Source organism: Spodoptera frugiperda, chromosome 26, assembly GCF_023101765.2.
Source record: "Spodoptera frugiperda isolate SF20-4 chromosome 26, AGI-APGP_CSIRO_Sfru_2.0, whole genome shotgun sequence".
NCBI classification, from domain to species: domain Eukaryota; kingdom Metazoa; phylum Arthropoda; class Insecta; order Lepidoptera; family Noctuidae; genus Spodoptera; species Spodoptera frugiperda.
In genome coordinates, this window is record NC_064237.1 from 3,912,649 (window position 1) to 3,935,949 (window position 23,301).

The 23,301-nt window shown below is 35.4% G+C and overlaps 5 protein-coding genes across 10 annotated transcripts; 2 read left to right on the plus strand and 3 right to left on the minus strand.

Annotated features, from left to right (window-relative positions):
* Window positions 1–377: 377 nt before the first annotated feature.
* LOC118264782 (uncharacterized) lies at window positions 378–1,369 on the plus strand. Its single transcript, XM_035577414.2, has 2 exons — window positions 378–797; window positions 976–1,369. Exons 1-2 carry the CDS (start codon window positions 537–539, stop codon window positions 1,240–1,242), a joined length of 528 nt encoding a protein of 175 aa, XP_035433307.2. The 5' UTR covers window positions 378–536; the 3' UTR covers window positions 1,243–1,369.
* LOC118264781 (uncharacterized) lies at window positions 1,320–2,444 on the minus strand. 2 transcript variants are annotated; one of them, XM_035577413.2, is made up of 3 exons: window positions 2,104–2,444; window positions 1,900–2,029; window positions 1,320–1,405 (listed from the first exon to the last, which is right to left on the minus strand). In XM_035577413.2, exons 1-3 carry the CDS (start codon window positions 2,299–2,301, stop codon window positions 1,395–1,397), a joined length of 339 nt encoding a protein of 112 aa, XP_035433306.2. In that variant the 5' UTR covers window positions 2,302–2,444; the 3' UTR covers window positions 1,320–1,394. The 2 variants fall into 2 exon arrangements, with proteins under 2 accessions (XP_035433306.2, XP_035433305.2); XM_035577412.2 differs by having other exon boundaries at window positions 1,320–2,029.
* Window positions 2,445–2,922: 478 nt separating this feature from the next.
* LOC118264506 (uncharacterized) lies at window positions 2,923–6,489 on the minus strand. 3 transcript variants are annotated; one of them, XM_035577030.2, is made up of 5 exons: window positions 6,342–6,489; window positions 5,756–6,071; window positions 5,328–5,431; window positions 4,579–4,716; window positions 2,923–3,071 (listed from the first exon to the last, which is right to left on the minus strand). In XM_035577030.2, the coding sequence occupies exons 2-5, from the start codon at window positions 5,996–5,998 to the stop codon at window positions 2,999–3,001; spliced, it is 558 nt and encodes a 185-aa protein (XP_035432923.2). In that variant the 5' UTR covers window positions 5,999–6,071; window positions 6,342–6,489; the 3' UTR covers window positions 2,923–2,998. The 3 variants fall into 3 exon arrangements, with proteins under 3 accessions (XP_035432923.2, XP_035432921.2, XP_035432920.2); XM_035577028.2 differs by having other exon boundaries at window positions 5,339–5,431; window positions 5,756–6,057; window positions 6,342–6,484; XM_035577027.2 differs by having other exon boundaries at window positions 5,756–6,057; window positions 6,342–6,484.
* Window positions 6,490–6,961: 472 nt separating this feature from the next.
* LOC118264817 (uncharacterized) lies at window positions 6,962–10,501 on the minus strand. Of its 2 annotated transcripts, none has more exons than XM_035577473.2 (6): window positions 10,314–10,501; window positions 9,988–10,235; window positions 8,828–9,189; window positions 8,695–8,744; window positions 8,309–8,370; window positions 6,962–7,523 (listed from the first exon to the last, which is right to left on the minus strand). In XM_035577473.2, exons 2-6 carry the CDS (start codon window positions 10,160–10,162, stop codon window positions 7,432–7,434), a joined length of 741 nt encoding a protein of 246 aa, XP_035433366.2. In that variant the 5' UTR covers window positions 10,163–10,235; window positions 10,314–10,501; the 3' UTR covers window positions 6,962–7,431. The 2 variants fall into 2 exon arrangements, with proteins under 2 accessions (XP_035433366.2, XP_035433367.2); XM_035577474.2 differs by having other exon boundaries at window positions 8,289–8,370.
* A 3,104-nt stretch (window positions 10,502–13,605) lies between these two features.
* On the plus strand, window positions 13,606–22,025 carry LOC118264571 (alpha-(1,3)-fucosyltransferase C-like). 2 transcript variants are annotated; one of them, XM_035577122.2, is made up of 2 exons: window positions 13,606–14,726; window positions 20,879–22,025. In XM_035577122.2, exons 1-2 carry the CDS (start codon window positions 13,831–13,833, stop codon window positions 21,180–21,182), a joined length of 1,200 nt encoding a protein of 399 aa, XP_035433015.2. In that variant the 5' UTR covers window positions 13,606–13,830; the 3' UTR covers window positions 21,183–22,025. The 2 variants fall into 2 exon arrangements, with proteins under 2 accessions (XP_035433015.2, XP_035433016.2); XM_035577123.2 differs by lacking the exon at window positions 13,606–14,726 and adding an exon at window positions 17,630–18,710.
* The last annotated feature ends 1,276 nt before the right edge of the window (window positions 22,026–23,301 follow it).

Below are 23,301 nucleotides of genomic sequence, written 5' to 3' on the forward strand. Positions count from 1 at the left end.
AGGCTAAATGCAATGCCATCATTAATCAAATATTTAAGAGTAAGCAGATAACGTGTTAATATAAAGCGGTCAGAAAGAGTGGACATTAATGACGCATAGATTAATTGATAAAGGTGATAAGTGGAATTAACCTGTCTACATCACTTCAGTCAACTTAGGTGAAGTATTTAATTCTAGGCAGGATACGCCCTCTCATAGAAGTTACTGGCAATATTTTACTAACAAGCCATGGAACTGGTCGTTTAGCAACATCGCGCAACGTTACCTCTAGTCCATGGAGGTTTTGTTAGTCTAACTGGAAATTAGTAGATGGCGTTCGTGTTTAAACCTATACAAACCGCTGAATACTGGCTGCATATACAAATATACATTCTAAATCTGCAAAAACATCAAATCAATTTGTCAAATTAGATATTGAACCAAAATGTCATAAATCAAAATTACGGTTTAATAAATATTTTAGTGGAAATGTGAGCTTTAAAATATAAAATAGTAAATAATTCGTGAGGGTGGCTCGACACGGGGTAAAAACGCTTATGAAGAAGCGGAAGGGTAAGATCAAGATGGAGTGTCGTGCCCGAAGGAATCGTAGAAGATGCCGCTCTTGCAACCCTTCTTGCTTAGACATCGCGGCGGACGAGTGCTGTAAACCGTGGAGTTTCATGAGCAGCTGTTACAGCTTCCTCATACTGTCGAGTCTCATAGGGCTCATTTACCTGATGCTGGACTACCACTGCTCCTCGTGTTCTTCTAAATGTGATCTGAACCATATCAATAGGAGCATTGAAGACATCTCTGTAAATATTTTTATTTATTTTGCGAATGCTAAGTTAAACTTATTCAAGGTTTAAATAGAAGTATCGTTACTAACATTATTTTTGTCCTTGTCAAAGGAAGTTCATTTTGTAACTTTAATTCGTAGACATATTTTAACGATATATGTAATGTTTATTACATATTTTATTATTGTTACAGAAAAATTTAGCAGTCATGAAGAACAGTTACTTTGATTTGGAACTGAAGGTGTCTCGGGTTACACAAGAACTACCGAAACTAGAAGGACAATTTGAAGTAATAGAAGCACTAGCTAATGCACTGGATAGTAAAGGGGCGGCTTGGGACCCGAGAACTAGCCTCCCTCTCCCCAACGTTGACGTATGCCTGAACAAAGCTATGAAGTTAGGAAAAAATGCTAGCAAATGCGGCTGCCCAAAGAAGCGTTTATCGAAAATTATGACATGACAATCACTTTATATTGGGCAATTATTAAGCAAACAGTCAATTGGAACAAGGTCGAATAAAAAAATGTTAAACGTGGCTATTGTTAAAATAATTTATTTTACAAAAATAAAGTCATAGTATCTTCTAATGTGTCTTCAATTCTCACTTTTACCTCACACAATATCTGAAAAATATTTTACGTAGTTGAATAATAATGGATATTATTGAAAAACCGTTTCGTCTAAGTTATGGAAAGGGGAGCCTATCAGCCTATGCACGGATTATTTATCCTTAAGTTCGTATAATTAAGGCTTATTTATGTTTGTGACGTTGCGCGGTGGCAAACTTTTCTGCATTGTTCATAGTTTTTATAACAACCTAAATGGTTTAACGAATGAAGGTGTATAAGATCATTTAGGGGACGATCACTTAGGGAACGTCGATCTAATTCTACTTTCGATAAATCTGACATGACTCCAACAGTATTAGAAGGGTTTTTAGTATTCGTTCCTGTGTTTCTAATTACTGGACCCGTACTCTTATGTGCGTGACCATCGTGTCCAGTTTGTTTATCTGTAGTCATCAATACTTGTGTGCCAACTTTCGATGTGTCTGTTAAAGCCGTTTGTACTTGAATATCATTTAGTTTTCGATATTCTAAACTAGGTTCAGTCTTACATCTGTCTTTTACTTCTCTTTTATGTTTATGCTCTGGTACGTAGTGCGGCTTATGGTCAACTATCTTGACTAAATCTTTCAGTTCCGTGTGAAGCCCATCGTAGGCTTTTCCTATATTAGTTATTGTATCCTGGAAAACGAATAATAATTTTATAACTATTGAATAAAATGTAGCCCACGTCTATGGATAGGAAAAATTGTTACCTTAAGTGAATGTAAACTGTGTTTCATGTTAGTTAGTTCGCTTTGTAGTGTAAATCTTTCCCAAAAATTTATAGTAAAGTGTCCGACTACAGCTAACATGACAAACAACAGCACGGTATCAACACAAACATTTTTTAATGACTTCTTTATGAAATCTAGTTGTGTAGGCATTTTAAATAAATTTTGATCCTTAATCATGAGTGCTTGGTCGATTTATTTTAACAAAATAAACACACTTTTGAATTTTTAATTTAATTTCTTAATCTTACCATGTTATCGTTACATTTTTTTTTGAGAATAGAGAAGATTAGAATATCTGTCGTCGACTGGGTTGTCAAGAATGATAGTCGCTGGATACATATTAAACTCTTTGGTTGTGTTGCTATAAACAAGAGACACAAAAAGGTATAAGTAGATAAGGTCTATTCAGCAATGCGTGGGGTGTGCACTGTGCAGTGCAGAACTAATGATATTCCGTGTTTTGCTGCTAATATCACTAAGTTGTTATCTATAAATACCTACCTACAAATACGATCAATGGTTGGTATTTCCAATAGTATGGAAAACTTTGCCTTGCAGTGGGACGACCATGGCTGAAAATAAAAATAAATAAATAAAACTATAATGAACCCATGGTGTTACAAACGCTATGAATATGACAACCACACCAACTAACATAATATCTTTCTAAGTCCATAGACAAGCTGTGTGATTTTGGCCAAAGCTTTTCTCTATACTCGTAAGTATCAGCTGCAATACTTTTACGATATCTACCATTTGTAAGGTCCGTAAAGTAACTGAATTAAAAAAAAATAGCAATATCAGCTTAAGTTTTATTATAATTGTTAAAGATAGGTTTTTAGTTGTTGTTGATCATCTTGAAACATTTATCACATCACTTCCTCCTCTTCATCTTGTTGTTTAGCGTCGAAGGAATCGGTGTACACATATGACATGATGGCGATTTCCTTGAAAAAAAATATAATAATAATATATTTCTTTCACTTATAATATATTATTATTAGTTTGGAATGCATTATAATGTAGATTAGTTCAGACTGTTCAGGAAATAGGTCCACATGTTTCCAATTGAGTTAATTATTTTTTTTACTGACTGGGCCATGAGCTGTTCTTAAAGTATTGTAACGTAACGCATATATTTTTTTATGATATAAGCCGGTAAACGAGCCGATGGTAAGCAATCACCGCCGCCCATGGGCACCCGAAGCAGTGGTTTAGGAATTCAAGGGTTGTTAGGGAATCAGGGATTGAGAAGATTGGGGAGGGGGTAATTGGGCCTCTAGTAACCTCACTTACACAACGAAACACAACGCAAGCGTTGTTTCACGTCGTTTTTCTGTGAGGCCGTGGTATCACTCCGGTCGGCCGGCCTATTCGTGCCGAAGCATGGTTCTCCCATCCTTATTAATTATATCGTTAGTACATTTGTAAGTTGAAGAGTATAAAATATTTTTGACAAACACTGTAATATTAAATCCCACCCAAAACATAAATGTGAAAGGCTGCCAAGTTCGATAATATTGGAATGCTTCGCCTATAAAAGAAGTGAGATCTAAATAAGTTCCAAGTTCCTTACACAGACCTCAGTTAAAAATGATATAACAAGTTGGCAAGTTTTCACACACTTTGTTATAATCCTACTAAACGCAATGAGTCAAGTATATAATTTTCTATTAAAACTTGCCAAGTTATATCATTTTTAACTGAGGTCTGTGTATGGAACTTGGAACTTATTTAGATCTCACTTCTTTTATAGGCGAAGCATTCCAATATTATCGAACTTGGCAGCCTTTCACATTTATGTTTTGGGTGGGATTTCATTTATTTTTGTGAGGTTTATTTTCTTTTTTTCTTATTTTACTTTACTTTGACTAAATACAAACCTTCGTAACGAATTTGAGGTCGGTACGACCATTGGAAGATATAGATAATTTTTTTGTTTTAGTTCCTTAGGGGTATGAATTTACACCTTCATTATTTTTAAAACCGACTCACACTTGGCCATTTTCAGATTTTTTCCTTTACCTTGACCTAAAGACCTACCTCCATGCCAAATTTCAAGGGTCAATACGACCATTGGAAGTGGTCTAGGTTTTTGATGAGTGAGTGAGTGAGTGAGTCAGTCAGTCAGTGAGTGTATAGTAAAAATAGCGATTTTCTGACGTCAATATCTCAAGATCTACAATAGGTACATTAATGAAATTTTGTATTTTAGATAAGTAAGTAGATCTCGACAGATACTAAAAATTTCATATGCGTAGATAAAATAGATTTTGAGTTATAGGTGGGTCAAACTTGGCCCGAAATGGTTCGTGTAATATAACCCACGGCCGGTGTGTCGGTTTTTTTGCTCGAACTTGGCGGACACACTGCCGTGTGTCTAGATTTAGCGGTAATTGCCCTGGTTAGAAGTAGTTTATTGAACCTAGTGATTAGAGCTAATGACTAACGAACCTTGTGGGATGTGTTGGGATTGGGGAAGAAAAAGCGCCGAAGGAAACCAATTTTTTTTTCGATTGTGATAGGTTCCGATTGAGTAGTTCGCATGCAATAGTTGGCACAGATTGAGAGGTTTTGTAGTTTTTCAGTTGACTGAAACAAAATCGAAACCAAATTGATGAATAAGAAAGATATTAATTTAGGTATATAGTAATGATTGGGTATGTGACTTGCCAAACCCGATTTCAGAACAAAACAGTATTGCTTATGCTGAAGTAGTCGTAGTAGGAGTATAGAACATAGAACCTTACACGGTAGGCGGATAGGTTATAATGATATTAACGTAATAAGCGAATTATGGCTTCCATCATGTAATTCATTAGTTTACTTCAAATCCTGCGGGCACAAATTGGAGCCTACTTAGCGTGGTTCCGTCGCCTTGGACCTTTAGTCTAGGTAAAACTACTTTATTCTAAAATCGGGTTTGGGTGTTAAGAGATACAATAATAGGGCAGACTAGAACATATTCTTGTCCACCCCCATTTTTTCCTGCAGGTGTCGTAAGAGCCGACTAAGGGACTACCTGCATATTCAATAGATTAAGCAGCTTTTGATGAACATGATCCTTGAAGTTATCTCGAGATTATGGCAAACCCCTCTTTTGTCAAGGAGGCCTATAGGAATCTATGGAATCTTAGGGGTCGTTGATGATGATGATGATGATAAAGATGATCAAGATGATGATTGCATACAATACCTTCTACCTGATACTAACAGTTCCCGTAGTGTCGTCGTGCATGTTGCAGTGGAGGCAGCAGATCTCATCAGCCACTGTTAGGCATGCTACCTCCGCACGTCGCACTTCATTCTGGTGAAAACAGTTTTATAATATGAAAACTAGGATGAAAACTTTTTTTAATTAATTTTATTTTGAGGTGAGAAATTCTTTCATTGACTTGCTGCCTTGAGTGAGGCGAGAGGTAAAGTCAGACCTACAAGAATAAGCTACTTGGGATAACGCCGGAAGAAGAAGAATATTTTTATAATACCTACTTTTTATTTTATAGTACTAGCTTTTGCTCGCGACTTCGTACGCTAAATTCGGAGTTTTTTTCATGTAGATGATAAGTGATAGTAAGATTTTTGTTACTTGCACGAGTTGCACGTTGAAAGTAACAAAAGTTATCCTTACCGACATTTTAGCTAAAACTTTCTTCATGTTCTTGAGCTCGTGAGTAGCGTGGAATTTTTGCGTGATGTCAGGCAGAAGTAAACTGAGGATGACGACGACTATAATGGCGATGACAGCAACATAATTCCCGTTCAACGCAGACATTGTGCAGACGTAGTTGGATGCTTTCTTCATGAACTTCTCCCAGTCGTTGCAATGCATTCTGCTTGGGGTTTTGGAAGTCGATGATGCTACACTGGCCATAGAGATCAATGGCTGGGAGACTGCACGTATAGATGGTTTTGAACGTCTTATAGAGTAAGCTGAAAATAAAAACCTATTGTGCTCCTTATGTTTGTTATTTTTTTGAGGGAAAGCCTGGAGTATCAAGATTATGGTCTAGAAGTCATGGGAAAAGGCTTATGTGCAGCAGGGGACTTCTTGTGATTGCTATAATGACGATGGTGATAACATCATAACGCCTTCTAAAAATGTCTTAGTGATAAAACTCGATTTCACTCTTTTAATATTCGTAATGTTTGCAGGCTGCAAGATAATATGTTATATGGAGTTGAAGCAAATACATTGAACATTATGAAAAATATACCTGGAAAGGTATGTCGCTTCGCCATTTTATTACCTACGTTGATTTATTTTCCATTTTAGTACAATTGAATTTGCCTTAAACGTTTAAAAGAATTTAATTTAACCATACACTATACAATTTTTATACTCCAAAATGTTTGTCAATTTTAGTCTTTGATTTTAGTTGATTCTGAAGTTTATTGATGTTTTCGTACCAAAGACATTTTGATACAAATAGTTCTTCATAGTGCTAAATGATCAGCAACTACACAAGGAGTTTACAATGTCTTCACTATTCGGTGTACTATAGGCGTTTTCGAAATTCTCAGTCAACAGATTGTGCTCAATATAAAGATTGCTATGTGATATAAAGATTATCACGATAAATACTAGAATATTCAGCAGGGGGGAGGGAGGCGGGCTTGTGAGAAACTAACAAAAGAGAATTATTTACGTATCAAACCAACGAATCACAAGATTGTATCCAGTACCCATATACTTACTCTTTGATTGTATCCAAAAGAGGTCCTCATTAGTCCGCCATTTCGTTAATGGAAATGGAACATAGACCAAAATTGAGGTTTAAAATTAAATAATGTAGGTACACTCTGCCTTCTCTTTTAGGGAATAAAAAGCGTGATATTATGTTGTTATGTATAAATAACTTTATTACTGTAATTGTTCACTATTTATAAATATATAGGAACCTGCTTTCGTTAAATCTTCTAAATTACTAAATTAATTGGCATGCAATTTTGCAAAGCGATCAACGAAAATGCAACTGAGCCGAAGCAAGTTTATAAATAATCATAACCTTATATAATGACTTTTTATTTTTGACGTTTAGGTACTAATACGAACATTATCAAAATTATAATTTAAGTATATTAAAAGTACTAATAAATTAATAACAAGACACAAATACACTACAAAATTAAGTATAATATTATCACCTAACTTATAACATTCTATGCGCACGTCAAGCTCTCGTAATATCTATGCAAAATAATCTGCAGAAATATTTATTTTTTTACTAAATTGTTATCGGCAAATCATTTTGAACTTTAAAATGGTGTTCCTAGAGTGTAGTTAAGCGTAACCGTTTTTATTCATCACCGCCTGTCATCATCTACGCAGCACATAGAACAACAAGAGGTTCTTATTCCTATGTATTTGTTACAGGGTCGAGAATTGGCTAAATGATCTGAAAAGAAAACAAATTTAATTTCAATTTCAGTGAGGAGTATTCGTAAGGATCGTACTACGTAGCTGGCGTTTTGGGGTCTCTGTCTGCCTCTACGGCTCAGTTTACACTACGGTAATATTTTAGTCCAGCGGTGAGTAGCTAATTTAGTAGCTAAATGTGTATGAACACCAAATTTTTGTCGAGAAGTTCACCCCCTATTACATGAGACTTATAACACAAATGGTATACATTGTATAGCCGCATTACGTGTTGTTATGTGCACCTCTACCTATCCCTTCGGGAAGAAAATACCAAAGAAGTAGCAAAAAAAGTTTTGAGAAGTGCGAATGATTGGACAGAAGCGAGTATTTTACCAACTAAATTACTCGCTACTCGACAAAAATACTAGTGTAGTGGAAACAACGCATTATAGGATTAAAGCGTAAGTACCTTAGGTATTATGTATGTTTATTAATTTCAGCCACCGACAGGTAACGACATAGGTGTTACAATTTTTTAACTGTTAGTAGGTAATTTACGATACGGCACGGTCACTAGAGATGGGCGTTTTTCGGATAATTATCCATTATCCAGTATTTTTTTTATGATAACAGATAAACAGTATTTATCCATTTTGAGCGTTTATCAGAAATAATGACCATCTCTACTGGTGACAGACAGATAGCAGAGTATCAGTAGGTCATAGGGGCCCTTCTCCCGTACGTACATAAAGTTAAATTACTAAACCTAAAGTCTTATTAAACATAATATGTGGATAACTACGTTATAAATAAGTGGCTAACTTTTCGCTCTGCACATTTGCTCAGATGGAGTCTTAGTAATTTCTATAGTTTTCGGTCCAGATCTGAAAACATAAATAGGCTATTTTACTCACACGGATTAAGAACATAAGCACATTGAATTTTGTATTTTATAATGTTGTTAATAGTGTGGTTTATTGTTCAGCTTTTTGAAAGTTTGTCATATTATTATTGGATGTATTAAATTGGATTTATTTATGGGATAACACATAAGTCACTGTAACTTATAAGGTATATGAATTAGATACATTTTATATTTTTCAGATAACTGTTGTAACTTTGCCGATCACTTGTATCTATGTGGAGGTGATATTTTTTTATTTATTTGTAATTAACCTTGTCATATGTCTGTCTCTGTATTAACTAACCTGCAATCTGAATTTGAGTTTCCCATTGTTCGACTGCGCGATCTACAGACCTGAAACCATCGTCATTGGTTAAGTTCAGTTCCTAAATTCATGAGGAAAGGGTTTAAGATGTATAATTATGTATTAAACTAACCTTGGTACAGCCAGACAATCCAACTTCTCTTAGGGTCTTCTTATCAAACTTTGGATGCGATGTAACTTGGGCTGATATAGACGCTGTTTTCGCGGTAAGTAAGGTGTTGCTTGTCGATGAATCCATAACTTGGCAATTAGCCGGATTCGAACAAGCCGAAGTGGATTTTTTCGGATTCGAACAAACCGAACACGATTTATTCGTAGTCGAACACACCGAACTCGATTTTTCCGGATTCGAACAAACTGAACACGATCTTTCCGTTTCCGAAATACAGGAATTTACACTCTTCGGTTCTGAATTAATTGATGGGCAGGAGGACTTGCAACGGGATTGGGAGCGTTTGCCAGATAGGACTGAAGCTGAAATAGGAAATATTTTGGATCAATGAATCTTATCAGATGGAATTAAAAATATCGTTAATGTAAGAAATTATAAATAACTACGGCGAGAATTAATCGGACCAAAAAGTTGTGATATCCAAAATATACCCACTTGAAATTATGCCTTTGTTACGTACGTGGTGACGATATTGAGTTTACTAGATAAAAGATTATCGACTAATTACTGTGATAAATGCACTCTAGACACTACACTTATAAAAGATAATTCTTGTTGAGTTCTAGGTAAAACTCGGTAACAGCCATTATTTTATTTTCTATAAAATAATAGTGAATCGTTAAATAGGTAAACACTTATAAAGATAATTCTTGTTGAGTTCTAGGTAAAACTCGGTAACAGCCATTATTTAATTTTCTATAAAATAATAGTGAATCGTAAAATGTTTTGTTAAGCGCAAATCTCCTAAACAGCCGAACTGATTTCGAGAATGTTTTTTGTTGGGTGAAGTTCTTAACAAAGATGCGTAGACATATTATATCCAAGCCGAAACAGAGTTCGCTAGTTTAAAATAGTTTTAATATGGAATACGGTTAGACTTTTTTTTCGTTGGCCGAGTGGGAAGGGGCTTTGTCGATTTTTGAAATATTTTCGCAATCTAAAATTTTACCCAGAATATTGCACCTCTGAAACGAGTAAATATCGACTACAGTAATATTGGAAAAATATAAAGGGGTATAATATTAAAAAATATTAGCGTCTTTCTTTTGGAAAGGTGGGTAAACAAACTTAAATAGAAGTATAAATGTTATGTAGTGTACCTTTGCTACGGTTGAGTTCAGGATCTGCATTACAGAGGGTACGTGGGCCGTTGGGTCTTGCGGCTAACATCTTGAACACGTACATGATCATCAGGATCAGCGTCCCCAGTGCCACGGAGATGACAACCAGGGACTTTTTGATGAACTCTTCGAAATAGTCCACTATGTCATCCATGTAACAGGCGAGGCTACTGCACTCATTTGAGATTTGTACTATTGCTTTTTGTTAGAATGTGTAGTAAATATACCTGGAATGACATAAACAATATACAATTTTCCTACAACCATTCCAAGTCACCTACAAAGTATGAAAAACATAAAATTACCAAGCGATTCTTTTCACATTTTTGAAATATTGGGAGTATTTTTTGTAAACGAAAACAGGGCGCATAGTATGTTAATGTTCTGTTAAATTTTTATTTGAACTCAAAAGCACATAATTATTAAGGATGGAAATTGTTAGGTGACGTTCTTATTTTTTTCAATTCTTCATTGTAAAATCTATGATTTGACGTCAAGAGATTGTGAACTCATGAAATAGTCTGTTTATGGCACAGACGTCAGCAGGAAATTTTACTCTTTTCTGTTGAACTCCTTTAATTGATTTTATTTTTGACTTTCCACGAAAAAATACACATTGGAGAGGTTAAAAAGCCTCGAAAGGGACCTCGTGGTTTCTCCTTTATTTATTATACTCTTTGGGGTAGGTTGAACTGGCTATTAATTCAATTCAATTTCAATGTAAAACATCAGCAAGCAATTTATTATTTTTGGGCAAACATCGAATTTACATTAGGTAATCAAAATGCTATATATTCAGGCGGACAACGTAACAATATGGTCGGCAGACGTGGCTGGTCGCATACTGGTGCCCACTTTCCATAATCCATGATAAAATGGGCAATATTTTTCGTATGTCGCGCCGTCAGCGTAAGATAGATCGACGGGATCCCTTCACTGTGATTTATTTCACTATCATTACATGTTTCTGTAGTTTTTGGCAACTGTAGAACAAAGAATGTATTTTAACTTATTAGTTTATTAGCTTCTGCTAACGGCTTGGCCTGTGTTCCTGTGGGTGAAAAAAGTATCCTATCACCCAAGTCAGCTCGAACCCTGTCTGTATCACAAAAACCCGTTCAGTAATTTCAGCGTGATTGACGGACGAACAGCTAAACATAGCAAACAGTAATAGTAAGAATACCTTGGCAACATTAACTCATTTTATTGATCAACTATAAATTGCTATCTTTTTAACTCGACATTACTTATGTTATCTTACAATATTATAAGGCGTTGGACGATCTAATCATTCTTGGTGTGGGTGGAAAATCATCATCAAAACTCCCGTCCTATCCTGGGTGAGGTGAGAGGATTCGTACTCCATGTCGGGTAGCTACATATTTTATACAGTGACTTAGCCGCGAACCTGCTAGGTCATAAACGTAGCTATTTATGTGACCTAACCTTAGGTATATTATGCATTCGTATTGCATATTTATGACTGACGAAAATATTTCTGTCGAAAAGCGCCTGTGCCTAGTTTTTTGAGCCATTATAGGTGAGATGTTATGCAAAACTCTTAAGTTGCATTGTTCTCGTCATAATGGACTGTATCGTGACACAGTTGCATAATTATTATAATATTAAATGAAGCACGACTGACTGTGTCTGGTTGGACATTCAAAGGCTTAGTAGTTTAAATATTCATTTTCTTTCATAAAAACAGTTGTTTATTCAATTACCTATTTTTTTATTTATGTAGTGTGGGAGAGATATGCTTCGCCTCGACTGGGTCTGTTCGACATGAGTGATACCACGGAAATAACGTTTTGGTTGTGATTCGTCTTGCGAGAGAGGTTACGAAGGTCCATATACCACACTTCCTAACCTTCCCAATTCCCGAATTCTCAATCCTTAAAATCCCTAACCCCTAAAAGGTGGATGATTATTTGAGATATTTGATTTCTAGAAACCGCAACTTGAAGTTCTGCGCACACATATGTTGTTGATGTTGTTGCAGAAAAGTGTTCGGTTTCCACATTGGAAACAGTACCGTACCTTAGTAGATATACATAATGGTAGGTAGTGCCACATAGATCTCAGAAACGTATGCTACAAAGAAAATGCAAATGTTCACCACTTCGTGATTATATGGTTTATTAGTTTACAAAGCAAATGGGGCGACGCGACGCCTTACAGGGTTGTACTTGGAACTCAAATGAGCAAAAATCACTTGGAACCATCTGCAACATTTTGTATATGTATACCTAATATATCGGTTTTAATCCGTCAGTTAGGTAATACAAAAAATATAGACACATATTTTATTATTTAATCGTACAAGAAAACAATACTTACTTCATAGGCGTAGCCAGTGTTTTGGGGGTTCAAACCCCCCCCCCGAAAAATGCGCACCTAGACATTACAGAGCGTATTTTTTTAGTTAGCATAGTACATCCCATGAATCTGTTTATTACATATTACATAAATTGTTTATTTCTTGTCATGTACGAAGTTGTTTTTTTTTTTGGTCATACAGAACCTCTCCCGAAACTAAAACCTGGCTACGCCTATGACTTACTTACTTACATAAAAAGAATTACTTGGGAGTATAAAATGTACACCACAGACGTCACGCGATATTTCAAACCAATACATCTTCGAAAATACCTGTTTTTGGAAGAAAATAAAAAAACGTGTCTAACATTTTATTAATAATGTACCAGACAGACACTAAAATATAATTTAGTCATCTAGCAAATATTAGACGTAAGGTCGATATTATAAAACTAGATTTCATTGGTTTTGGACGTATATTTTTTTTTCGGCATTCACTCATTTTAGTTTTTTTTTTTATATCAATATTATTAAATAACAGTACACTGTCATAATTTGTAGTAATTAAAGTAATGATGTTACGTTAAAGTTAGATAACATTAGCTGATTCAGTGACTTTTCAGTGTTTTGTGTGTAATGAAGTAGATATATGGATACTTTTTTTTGCATTGTTGTTAATCAAATCAAACAAAATGGACTGGTGAAGGTATTTATTAATTTTATTCTTCATTATAAAAAAAAGAGAAAAATAAATAAATAATTTAAATTAAAGGTGCTAGTTCAATCTTTTGCAGACAAAACATTGGAAATTAACGTGAGATGTCGCTATTAGTGTTGTGTGTAGGTACTTAAAATTGTGGAAATGTCTACAAAGTCGTCTTAAAAAGTATCAGGGCGCTTACTCTTGTAGGCACTTTCAATGCAATAAAATATCAAAAATTATTCAATATCAAAACTATACAACCCCAATCATAGCTGTTAAAAATAGCATTTAGATTGCAGAATATAAAACCAAACTTAATACCGTTTAGTTCATTCAATATCCACGCAATACGGTTGTATGAAATAAAACAATTCTCAACCTCCAAACTATTAACTTTATTCAGACTTACACCTAAAAATGCATTTACAACAGAATAAATTTACAACAGTAGGTGTCATTAGTCACAGATTGGAGGTATTTAGTTCCGACTTCGCACGTTCAGTAATAATTATAATCTTCAAATAAGTGTTATCTACCTGACCGGTTCGTATTCGTTCGATATGATATGAAACAGTATAGATAACCAGCGCGTTACTGGTTCAACCACGCTAGCACGCCCCAGAAGGCAAACGCTGCTGGCGAGTTGTCTATCATATCGTAACATTATTTATTTATTTGTAAGTCACACAAATAGTTTTATTTACATTTATTAAATTATTCATTCAGGTATAGTGTATAAAAACTTTCCTACTAGTGTGGAGTGTATTTGAAGTGTGTTAAGTTCGTATTATGATAAAAAGATGGTGAATCCAAAATATTTTATGGTTTTTGTGATTATATGCATGTTTTTTTTATTAAAATTTTTCTATGATATGGACTATTCTGTGGAAGCTATGGACTTGCAGAATTCAAAACGATTAAATGTTTCATTAAAACATATACTGGTTTGGACATCACTTGAAACTGATCCGATGTTTAATTTAAAAATAGCTAGAAAAGCATTTATTGAGAGGGCATGCCCTGTAACGAACTGTTTTGTGACGGGAAACAGAGAGTTGTTGCAAAACATGTCGGAGTTCGACGTGATAGTGTTTCATGCTCCAGAATTTGTACAGAAGGGCGTGCGGGAGTTACCACAGATACGTAAGCCGCACCAGAAATATATATTCGCAAGTATGGAGTCCGCAGCATATTATCCAATCTGTAATGAGAAATTCCTCAATTTTTTCAATTGGACATGGACTTACAAATTAAACTCTGATCGAAACTATGCTTATATATCTGTGTGGGACAAGAATGGACATGTTATAGGACCTAAACAAGAAATGCATTGGATGAAGGTGGAGGACATGTTGCCAATAAATGACACATTGAAGGCAATATTGAGTAACAAGACGATAGCAGCTGCGTGGTTCGTGTCGAACTGTAATGCACCAAGTGGAAGAACCTCAGTTGCCAAAAAGCTACAAGCTGAACTACAGAAGTATGGCATGCAGTTGGACATATATGGTAAATGTGGAACGATGCAGTGTCCAAGATCCAGTATGGATGAGTGCTTGCGCAAATTGAGGACTGATTACTATTTTTACTTGTCCTTTGAGAATTCGTTCTCGGAAGACTACGTGACGGAGAAGCTGTTGCATGCACTCGACAATTACGCTATACCGGTGGTGTATGGTGGCGCGAATTATACAAGGTGCGTTACTAAATATATGTTTTGTATTTATTTATTTTTTTTAATTCACCAAAATGTCTCCAAAACAAATTTTTCGGCGACTGGCTAGCGCTGGTTTTTGAATTAGTTCTTGATTGATTTATATTAATGTAGCCATCAATGTCGATTTACTTATTTATATTTCGTTAGATATTTAATTTATTAGTACCTATTAGTGATGTAACGAATGTCAGTTTTTAGAAATTCGCAAATGCGAATGCGAATATTGACTTAAAAATTTGGACCAATTTGTCTTTGGTATTATTTTGGCAGTTTACATGACGTGCAAGTCGCAGCACAAAGTAATTATTTGCCTCTAGATACATTCTTCTGTCTTCAGTCTGATCAAAGTGGACTTCAAATTAATAATATAATTACATAAATCAAAGAAGAGCTAAACTGAATTGACCATTAGGAATAAAGTGTCGAGAGTCCCTAACGAGTGTGCGTTGAAAGTTAGTTATATGGGATAAAAGGTGCATCTCAAGATTTTTGAAATTTTGTTAAAAATGATATGTCTATTAGAAGTTCAAAACCAAAATTAATATAATACGATTAAAAAAACATTGTCCCCTCAAAACTGTATTACAACAACAGTTCATGAACTCGTGCTACCGGAGAAACCACGTTAAAAATGTGATATAGAAATAGCAATTCCTGGAAAATAATCATGATAAAATTTGTAATTTTAAGAAAAATAAAAACAATTGGTGTTTTAAACTTTAACCATAATTAAATTTTGGCACATACATGAGTAATGGGAACTATAGGACGTTTTGACACTTTATACCTAATGGTAAAGGTAAGTTTTCCATTTCCACCAAAATATGGCCTTTTCCTAATTTGTATAACCTCGCCTTCCAAGCATTACCGCATAAAGTAATAATGTTAGTTTAGTTTGAAAATAAAAGTTTAGGTAAATAGATTTTAAAGGTAAAAACTGATAATAATATAAGAAAAAACATGTTTTAGTTAGTTGTCATAGATACTTTATACTTTCATCAGATACCTACTTCAAGAAGCCCTGATGAATACAGGTTGAATAGAATCTCTACACAAAGTTTCAGCTAAAAATACGTTTAGAAAAAAATTAGTACCAAATACTTGTTATCGCATAGTTCTTGATTTCAAATCATAAAAACGTGTCACAACACTACAGGGATCACTCGCTAATATTATGAAACATTTCTTCTGTCAATCTGATTGCCTAGTACCTGTCTACCTAATTTTGATTCGCGCGCCGGCGCGATTTGAAAAATTCATAACTTGGTACCATGATAACATGAGTTTAAAAAACCCTTCCCGTATAGTTTGTTATGTTATCTAGAAACCGTGCAATTGATATGTATACCCCCTTTTTGTTACACGTTGTATAAAATGGAATAACCATACTTGTGTGGCATTATGTTTATTTGATACTAGCTTCTGTCAGCGGATGTCAGCGCCCGCATTCCTGGGGGTAATAATTAGCCTATGTGGTATTTAGACCATAATTTACCCCGGATCCAAATTTTATTCTGATACCTTCAGCCGTTTTCACGTTATTGAGTAAAAAATATACGCACAAACACAAACTCACAAAATTTCGCATGGTTCAAGCTAATTTCGACCATCGGCCCTACCGTTACAGCGTAAATTCGCTCTTTAGATAGATAATACGACTCACGGACAGTTAGTTCGTAAACTGTTTAGAAAAAAAATAATCATTGGCATGCGTGGGATCTGGAATAGGGATGTCATGCCAAAAGCCTTGGACTAAGTTTGTGAAATTGTAAATCCATTCAAAGGTGTGTGTTATTACTAAATTAAATTTTTACATAAAATTATATTGGTAAATTAAAATGTGTAAGTATTTGAACTTGTAAATTTGAATTGGAACTTAAAACGGGATATTTACCATGTTTTTCAATTTAGTGAGTTTCGATATTACGGATTAAAATATCCCGTTTTAAGTTTCAATTCTAGTGTTAGTGACCATGTCAGTTTAAAAACTTATAACTTGTATATTTGTAAACACACCCACGCCGCAGGAGAGTATCCTAGCGCGTGAACTTGTATGTTTGTAAACGCACCCACGACGCAGGAGATCCTAGTGTGGGGCAACGTGAAAAAAACCAAGTTATGAATTTTTCAAATTGCGCCGGCGCGCGAATCAAAATTAGGTAGACAGGTACTAGGCGATCAGTTTGACAGAAAAAATGTTTCATAATATTAGCGAGTGATCCCTGTAGTGTTGTGACACGTTTTTATGATTTGAAATCAAGAACTATGCGATAAGTATTTGGTACAATTTTTTTTTGTAAACGTATTTTGAGCTGAAACTTTGTGTAGAGATTCTATTCAACCTGTATTCATCAGGGCTTCTTGATGTATATGGGTATTTTGTTACACGTTGTATATACAGTTCCTCCCACATTATTATCAAATGCTCCCTTAACATTTTAGTAAGGAACCTTAGACTTAGTTATTTGTCTAGTACAAGTAGTAGGCGTAAAAAAGAGACATAGACGTGAGTAATTTTTCACCCACTGTTCGGCTCTTATTGGTCTTAGCGTGATGTTATGTAGCCTATAGCCTTCCTCGACAAATGCACTTTCCAACACAAAAAGTATTATTCAAATCGGACGTATAGTTCCGGAGATTAACGCGTTCAAAAACACAAACTCTTCAGCTTTATGTATTAGTATAGAAGTATATGTATATGTAGATATAGATTTTTAGAGCTACCTAAATGGACAAACGGCTCCATCGAGGCTTAGTTTTTACAGAATGTTTTTGGTGGGATATAATTTACACGTTCTGCGCGATGTCACCGCGGAAGATTGCCGCACTTACATCACGGGTGAAACGTGTGCGCATTCGCTTGCGATCACGAAGGAAAATCTGTCACTAGTTTACGGGCTGCTAGCCAATCACTCGCGCGGTCGCTTATTACTAATCATTAACAAGCGCCTGCGTGTGAAATTATTAATTATAATTATATTGCTGTAGTGAACACCTAAAAACTTTTTTGTGTTTAAGTGCAAGTGAGTTTATTGTGTAAGAAATGTTATTATTATGCTAAAAAAAAATGGTGAATCGAAGTTTTCTTATGAGTTTTGTGTTAACATACATCGTTTTTCACTTTTATTCTATTTATGATCTGGATTTTACTAAGGATTTGATAGATTTTTTAACTATAAAACGATTAAATGTTTCATTAAAATATATTCTGGTTTGGACATCGCTTGAGACTGATCCGTTGTATAAATTACAAAGAGCTAGAAAAGTATTTATCGAGAAGGCATGCCCTATTACGAACTGTTTTGTGACGGGCAACAGAAACTTGTTGCAAAACTTGTCGGAGTTCGACGTGATAGTGTTTCATGCTCCAGAATTTGTACAGAAGGGCGTGCGGGAGTTACCACAGATACGTAAGCCGCACCAGAAATATATATTCGCAAGTATGGAGTCCGCAGCATATTATCCAATCTGTAATGAGATATTCCTCAATTTTTTCAATTGGACATGGACTTATAAATTAAACTCTGATCTAAACTATGCTTACTTATCTGTGTGGGACAAGAATGGACATGTTATAGGACCTAAACAAGAAATGCATTGGATGAAGGTGGAGGACATGTTGCCAATAAATGACACATTGAAGGCAATATTGAGTAACAAGACGATAGCAGCTGCGTGGTTCGTGTCGAACTGTGAAGCGCCGAGTGGACGAGACTCAGTTGCCAAAAAGCTACAAGCTGAACTGCAGACGTATGGTATGCGATTGGATATATACGGTTTTTGTGGAACCATGCAGTGTCCAAGATCCAGTATGGATGAGTGCTTGCGCAAATTGAGGAGTGATTACTATTTTTACCTGTCCTTTGAGAATTCGTTCTCGGACGACTACGTGACGGAGAAGCTGTTGCATGCACTCGACAATTACGCTATACCGGTGGTGTATGGTGGCGCGAATTATACGAGGTACTTGTAAACTGCACCCCGTGTTATGAAATCGAATCTTGATCTTTATCATGATGATCTTAGATTTAAAATATAAAGTAAACAATACATACTTCTCTTCCTACATGAGTATAAATAATGGTCGTGATGTAATTATTACTGGATTGAGTCTTTTATGTAGTACTATATAGGAAGGGCCACTTCAACTATATAAATAAGTGCGCTCACGTACATACGCTGAGATAAACAGATAAACATTCTAACAATCATTGTTTTGGGTTCTATTGTGTTTGTGTTAATAGAGGCAACAGGCATCTAAAGCCTGTTATACATGGACTGCTCGACGACCCAGTAATAAACATACAAGGACCGCTTCTTTTTCTTCTCCTCTAATAATATCTTCTGATTTATTTCGTTGTGGGATCCAAGACAGTCATTCATGTCCCTAGGACGCGGACTTCAATGTTCCGGTGTTTTCATGGTTGTATCTACTGTAGATCCTGGCTAACAGGAGTTGCAGCGGTATGAGAGGTTGTGGCGGGCTTGTCCCATAAAAGATACAAGGACCGCTCTTGTAGACAGAGTCAACAGCTTGAATCTGCAATTGATGACTTCTCGAGCAGTTAGCTTAACTGCTCGAGAAGTTAGCAATTTCAATGTTAATGAAAAAGGATGAGCATAGAAGAACGCGGGTGGTGGGGACAGAGCAGTCACAGCTCGAGTAGACTGAGTATGCCTGGCGATTGCTTGGCCGCATGATAAAATTTTACCGTGCCGTCAATCGCCCGAAGAAGTAGCAACTGCTTGACCTGGTCATGTATGTACGCATTTTATATACGAAGAATTCTGTAGTGCACTCTGCAGTCGCAGTCTGAAGCAACCTGTCCTGACTGCTTTAAGCAGTCCGTGTATGGCAGGCCTAAATTGTAATGTTTTTGTTTTATGGTCCGCACGCAAAAATGTTTACTAATTCAGCTGCGACTATATTTTGTAGGTACTACGTTTTAACCCCGAAATTTTCCGCGTTGCTTATATGAATACTTCTGCAAACTCTCAACTGTATGTATGAACATTTTCATAATTATTGGTTGGGTAGACATCTGAGATTCTATGTAGTAGGTATGTCCTTAATCCGAACTTTCTGGATAGGTCTATGTTCGTTGGTAAGCCTTACTCAATGCACCTTTAGTAGCAGTGTGATGGTAATGCACATACATTTTCTCCACATAGTCCAAGGCAACGGAGCCTCGTAAGAGGTATGAAGTATCTTAATGTCGGGTTGCCTTAACTTCTGCTTGTAACAGTTTAGCTAAGCAAAACTGATTTGTTCTGATATTACATAATTATTTCTATTGTAACCTTACAAATTACAATATCAGGCGTACTCTTCTTCTCAAAATACCTATCCTTCACGATAACCATAAAAATAGTCAATGGTTTAATAGAACTTAGTTGTGTATTACAACTTCAGAGAATGCATACGACAACGAACTAGTAGTATTTTAAAAGAAACATGTTCAGCATTATTACGATTGAATTTCACTTTTATTAATTGAAATCAAGATAAGGCACATTAAAACAGCAACTACTCGATAGTACATTGCTATGGTAGGAGTATGAAATGATCAAAACCATTAAATTTTAACAACGTATATTGTGAATTTTTGCTAAATGACTTTGGTTAATTTTCTTAGGTACATACTAAAAATATTATCTTCCGTTGACATATATAAAGACCCTGACCATTATTATTATTACTATGCAATAATAAATTAAGATATTATTTCCAACTCTATCCACTGTTGCCATGTTCAGTTTCACTCTTGTCCTAAGGAGATTTTAAGTCATTAGTCATTATTAAACACTAAAATGTTTAATAAAAAAAGGTTCAACTATAAAAAAAAAATGTATTTTTACCAGTTAACATTCACATTTCTTTTTCATTTAATTTGATTTTATTAATTACCTTGACTTGTGAAAAAGAGACCAGTAATTAATGATGTTTTTTAATATTTTGTTAACGTCAAAACGAACCTATTTACTTGTATGACCCAGTAAATATATAAATACTGCTTTGATATCAAAGTTTTTTTTAACAAACATGTATGACCAGTGATTGTAATATTGCTTAGGGAAAAATATATAATGCAATGTATAGTTTTATCTAATAATGTCTTATTTAATTTCAGATTCATGCCCGATGGAATATATTTGTCTGCAAACACGTTAACAATAAAAGACTTAGCCAAGAAAATGGTGGATCTTATACAAAACAAGGAGTTATATTACGAGTACTTCAAATGGCACAATCATTACATCTACCGGGACGTAGTGGCTTCTGTGACTACGGATCCTTACTGCAAATTGTGCGAGGCAATTAACAATGAAGAAATTATGTCACAAACAACTATTTACGAAAATATTGGAATGTGGTGGAGCCCCGAGAAGTGCCAAACTAAAACTAATGGTTCCTCAAACAAGAAGTCAGGCTAACCTACATAAATATTTAGTAGGTCGGTACTAGCTCTGGCAGCGGTTTCGACCGCGGTCACGTGGGATAAAGTAGCCTATGGGATATTCCAAATCAATTTAATTCTGATCTCTTCAGCTGTTATGAAAACTAATTTAAATTACGTAATTAAATACACAATAGGTAGATACTATAAATAAATATCTACCGTACTAAAATGTAAAATAAAGACTAACCCTAACTTAGGAATAACCTACTTACTAAAAAATAAAATCTAGACAAACCTACAATCGAGCGGTTTAAGCTAATGTCGACCATCGGCTCTACAGTTTACACTGTAGATAAAGTCTACTATGGGTAACCTGTCTTTCGACAAACATATTATTTGCGTTTGGTACACAATTAGGTTTGTTTTAGTAGTATATGTAGTTTTTCGGGTAAGCAGTACCCAGTGTGATGCCCAGGATATTAAAGTATAAAATTATACCAAGTTTTATCGTAATCGGATCGGTAGTTTTTGCATGATTCTTAAACACACAGGCAGAAAGACAAACAGCATGTTTTTATGGGTTCGGTGTCATGATAAATGATGTTTACTTTTGTGAATAGGTTACAAGGTAACACTTTTACACTAACTAAATGTCCACAGTCCAAATGTCTAAATCCCACACATTTTTTTTTTATATTTTCAATGTACAGAATTAACACTACTACACTTTTATTATATTATTATATAGGTAGATATAGATTTAATTTATTTATGTTTTTGTTATCTTCTAATGAAGTTTAAGTATAATACTCGTACTCGTAAGTATACCTACTCACAAAACAAAATATATTTTTTCGTAAAAATAAAAATATGTACTGGAAATATTCTACTCTTTACATCACATCAACTATATACCTAATAAGTACCCAGTAAGTGAGAAAAGGCCTTTTCTCAAAATGGGTCGGCTCGACCGGAGTGGTACCACGACCTCACCGAAAACCGACGTGAAACAACGCTTGCGTTGTGTTTCGATGTGTGAGTGAGGTTACTGGTGGCCCATTTCCCTCCTTCCCAATCTTCTCAATCCTCGATTCCCGAATAACCCTTAAATTCCTAACCCCCAAAAGGCCGGCAACGCACTTGTAACGCCTCTGGTGTTTCAAGTGTCCATGGGTAGGCGGCGATTGCTTACCATCAGGTGATACGTCAGCTCGGATACCGGCGTGTCCTAAAAAAACGTCGTTTCTTCTAAACCGCCCAACCGATTTAGACATAGGTATAGTTAGATACGTCTTGACAACCCAAATGTCCGTTAATATTACACATCGATAGAATTTCAAAATGGTTCTTACATCATGTCATGTAATCAACAAGGTCCTAATCATGGGAAGTACCCATGATTAAGAACTTGAATAATCCTGTGATATCATTACTGATATCACAGGATTAGAAGTACAAATTGATATAGATAGGTAATTCAAAATTACCTTTAAAACAAATACTTATCGTAATTATCAGTAATACAATCTCTTATCGTGAATGTATAAAGTGCATCGTATGGCATCGTGCCCTATTTTTGTTAACCGTTCGGTTTTAATATTTTTAGTATAGTATGGGATAAATTGGTATTTAACTTATCTATCGTATTATATATAGCTATCGTAAAAAAATGTACTACACCATTTTTTCCTATAGATATCATATAAATAGAAAAACATGGTAAATATCCCGTTTCGAGTTCTAATACTAGTGTTAGTGACCATGTCAGTTTAAAAACTTATATGCACTACACTGTCGATGCATACCTAATAGCATACTACGTTTTAAAACATGCCTATAAAACCTATATAGCCTAGTGAATTAGCTAGCTGAAGCTGTGGCTGAAGTGCCAGTGGCGACGGCCGCTGGGGCAGAAAGTTTCTTGAGTGGAGGCCGTGTAAGCGCAGCGTAGGACGTTCACCCACAAGGTGGACAGACGACCTGATCAAGGTCGCAGGGAGCCGCTGGATGCAGGTCGCTTCCAACCGGCCTATCTGGAAGTCATTGGGGGAGGCTATGTTCGGCTGTGGACGTCTTGTGATTGATTAGATGATGACGATGATAAAATCTATTTAACTGTGCACCCTATGTTACTCCGGTTCCATCACCAAGGA

Excerpts from the sequence above, each read along its gene's own strand:
- LOC118264506 (XM_035577027.2), bottom strand. The coding sequence starts at position 6,366 with ATGGCGAAGCGACATACCTTTCCAG. Across the intron at positions 4,717-5,327 it reads ACGGGAACTGTTAGTATCAG|TCAACTGAAAAACTACAAAA; the intron begins GTAGAAGGTATT and ends ATTTTGTTTCAG. Across the intron at positions 3,072-4,578 it reads ATCCCAACACATCCCACAAG|GAAATCGCCATCATGTCATA; the intron begins GTTCGTTAGTCA and ends TTTTTTTTCAAG.
- LOC118264817 (XM_035577473.2), bottom strand. The coding sequence starts at position 10,162 with ATGGATGACATAGTGGACTATTTCGAAGAGTTCATCAAAAAGTCCCTG. Across the intron at positions 8,745-8,827 it reads GATTGTCTGGCTGTACCAAG|GTCTGTAGATCGCGCAGTCG; the intron begins GTTAGTTTAATA and ends CGATGGTTTCAG. Across the intron at positions 8,371-8,694 it reads AACTCAAATTCAGATTGCAG|ATCTGGACCGAAAACTATAG; the intron begins GTTAGTTAATAC and ends TTATGTTTTCAG.
- LOC118264571 (XM_035577122.2), top strand. The coding sequence starts at position 13,831 with ATGGTGAATCCAAAATATTTTATGGTTTTTGTGATTATATGCATGTTT. Across the intron at positions 14,727-20,878 it reads GGTGGCGCGAATTATACAAG|ATTCATGCCCGATGGAATAT; the intron begins GTGCGTTACTAA and ends ATTTAATTTCAG.
- LOC118264781 (XM_035577412.2), bottom strand. The coding sequence starts at position 2,301 with ATGATTAAGGATCAAAATTTATTTAAAATGCCTACACAACTAGATTTC. Across the intron at positions 2,030-2,103 it reads ACAGTTTACATTCACTTAAG|GATACAATAACTAATATAGG; the intron begins GTAACAATTTTT and ends TTCGTTTTCCAG.
- LOC118264782 (XM_035577414.2), top strand. The coding sequence starts at position 537 with ATGAAGAAGCGGAAGGGTAAGATCAAGATGGAGTGTCGTGCCCGAAGG. Across the intron at positions 798-975 it reads GGAGCATTGAAGACATCTCT|AAAAATTTAGCAGTCATGAA; the intron begins GTAAATATTTTT and ends TTATTGTTACAG.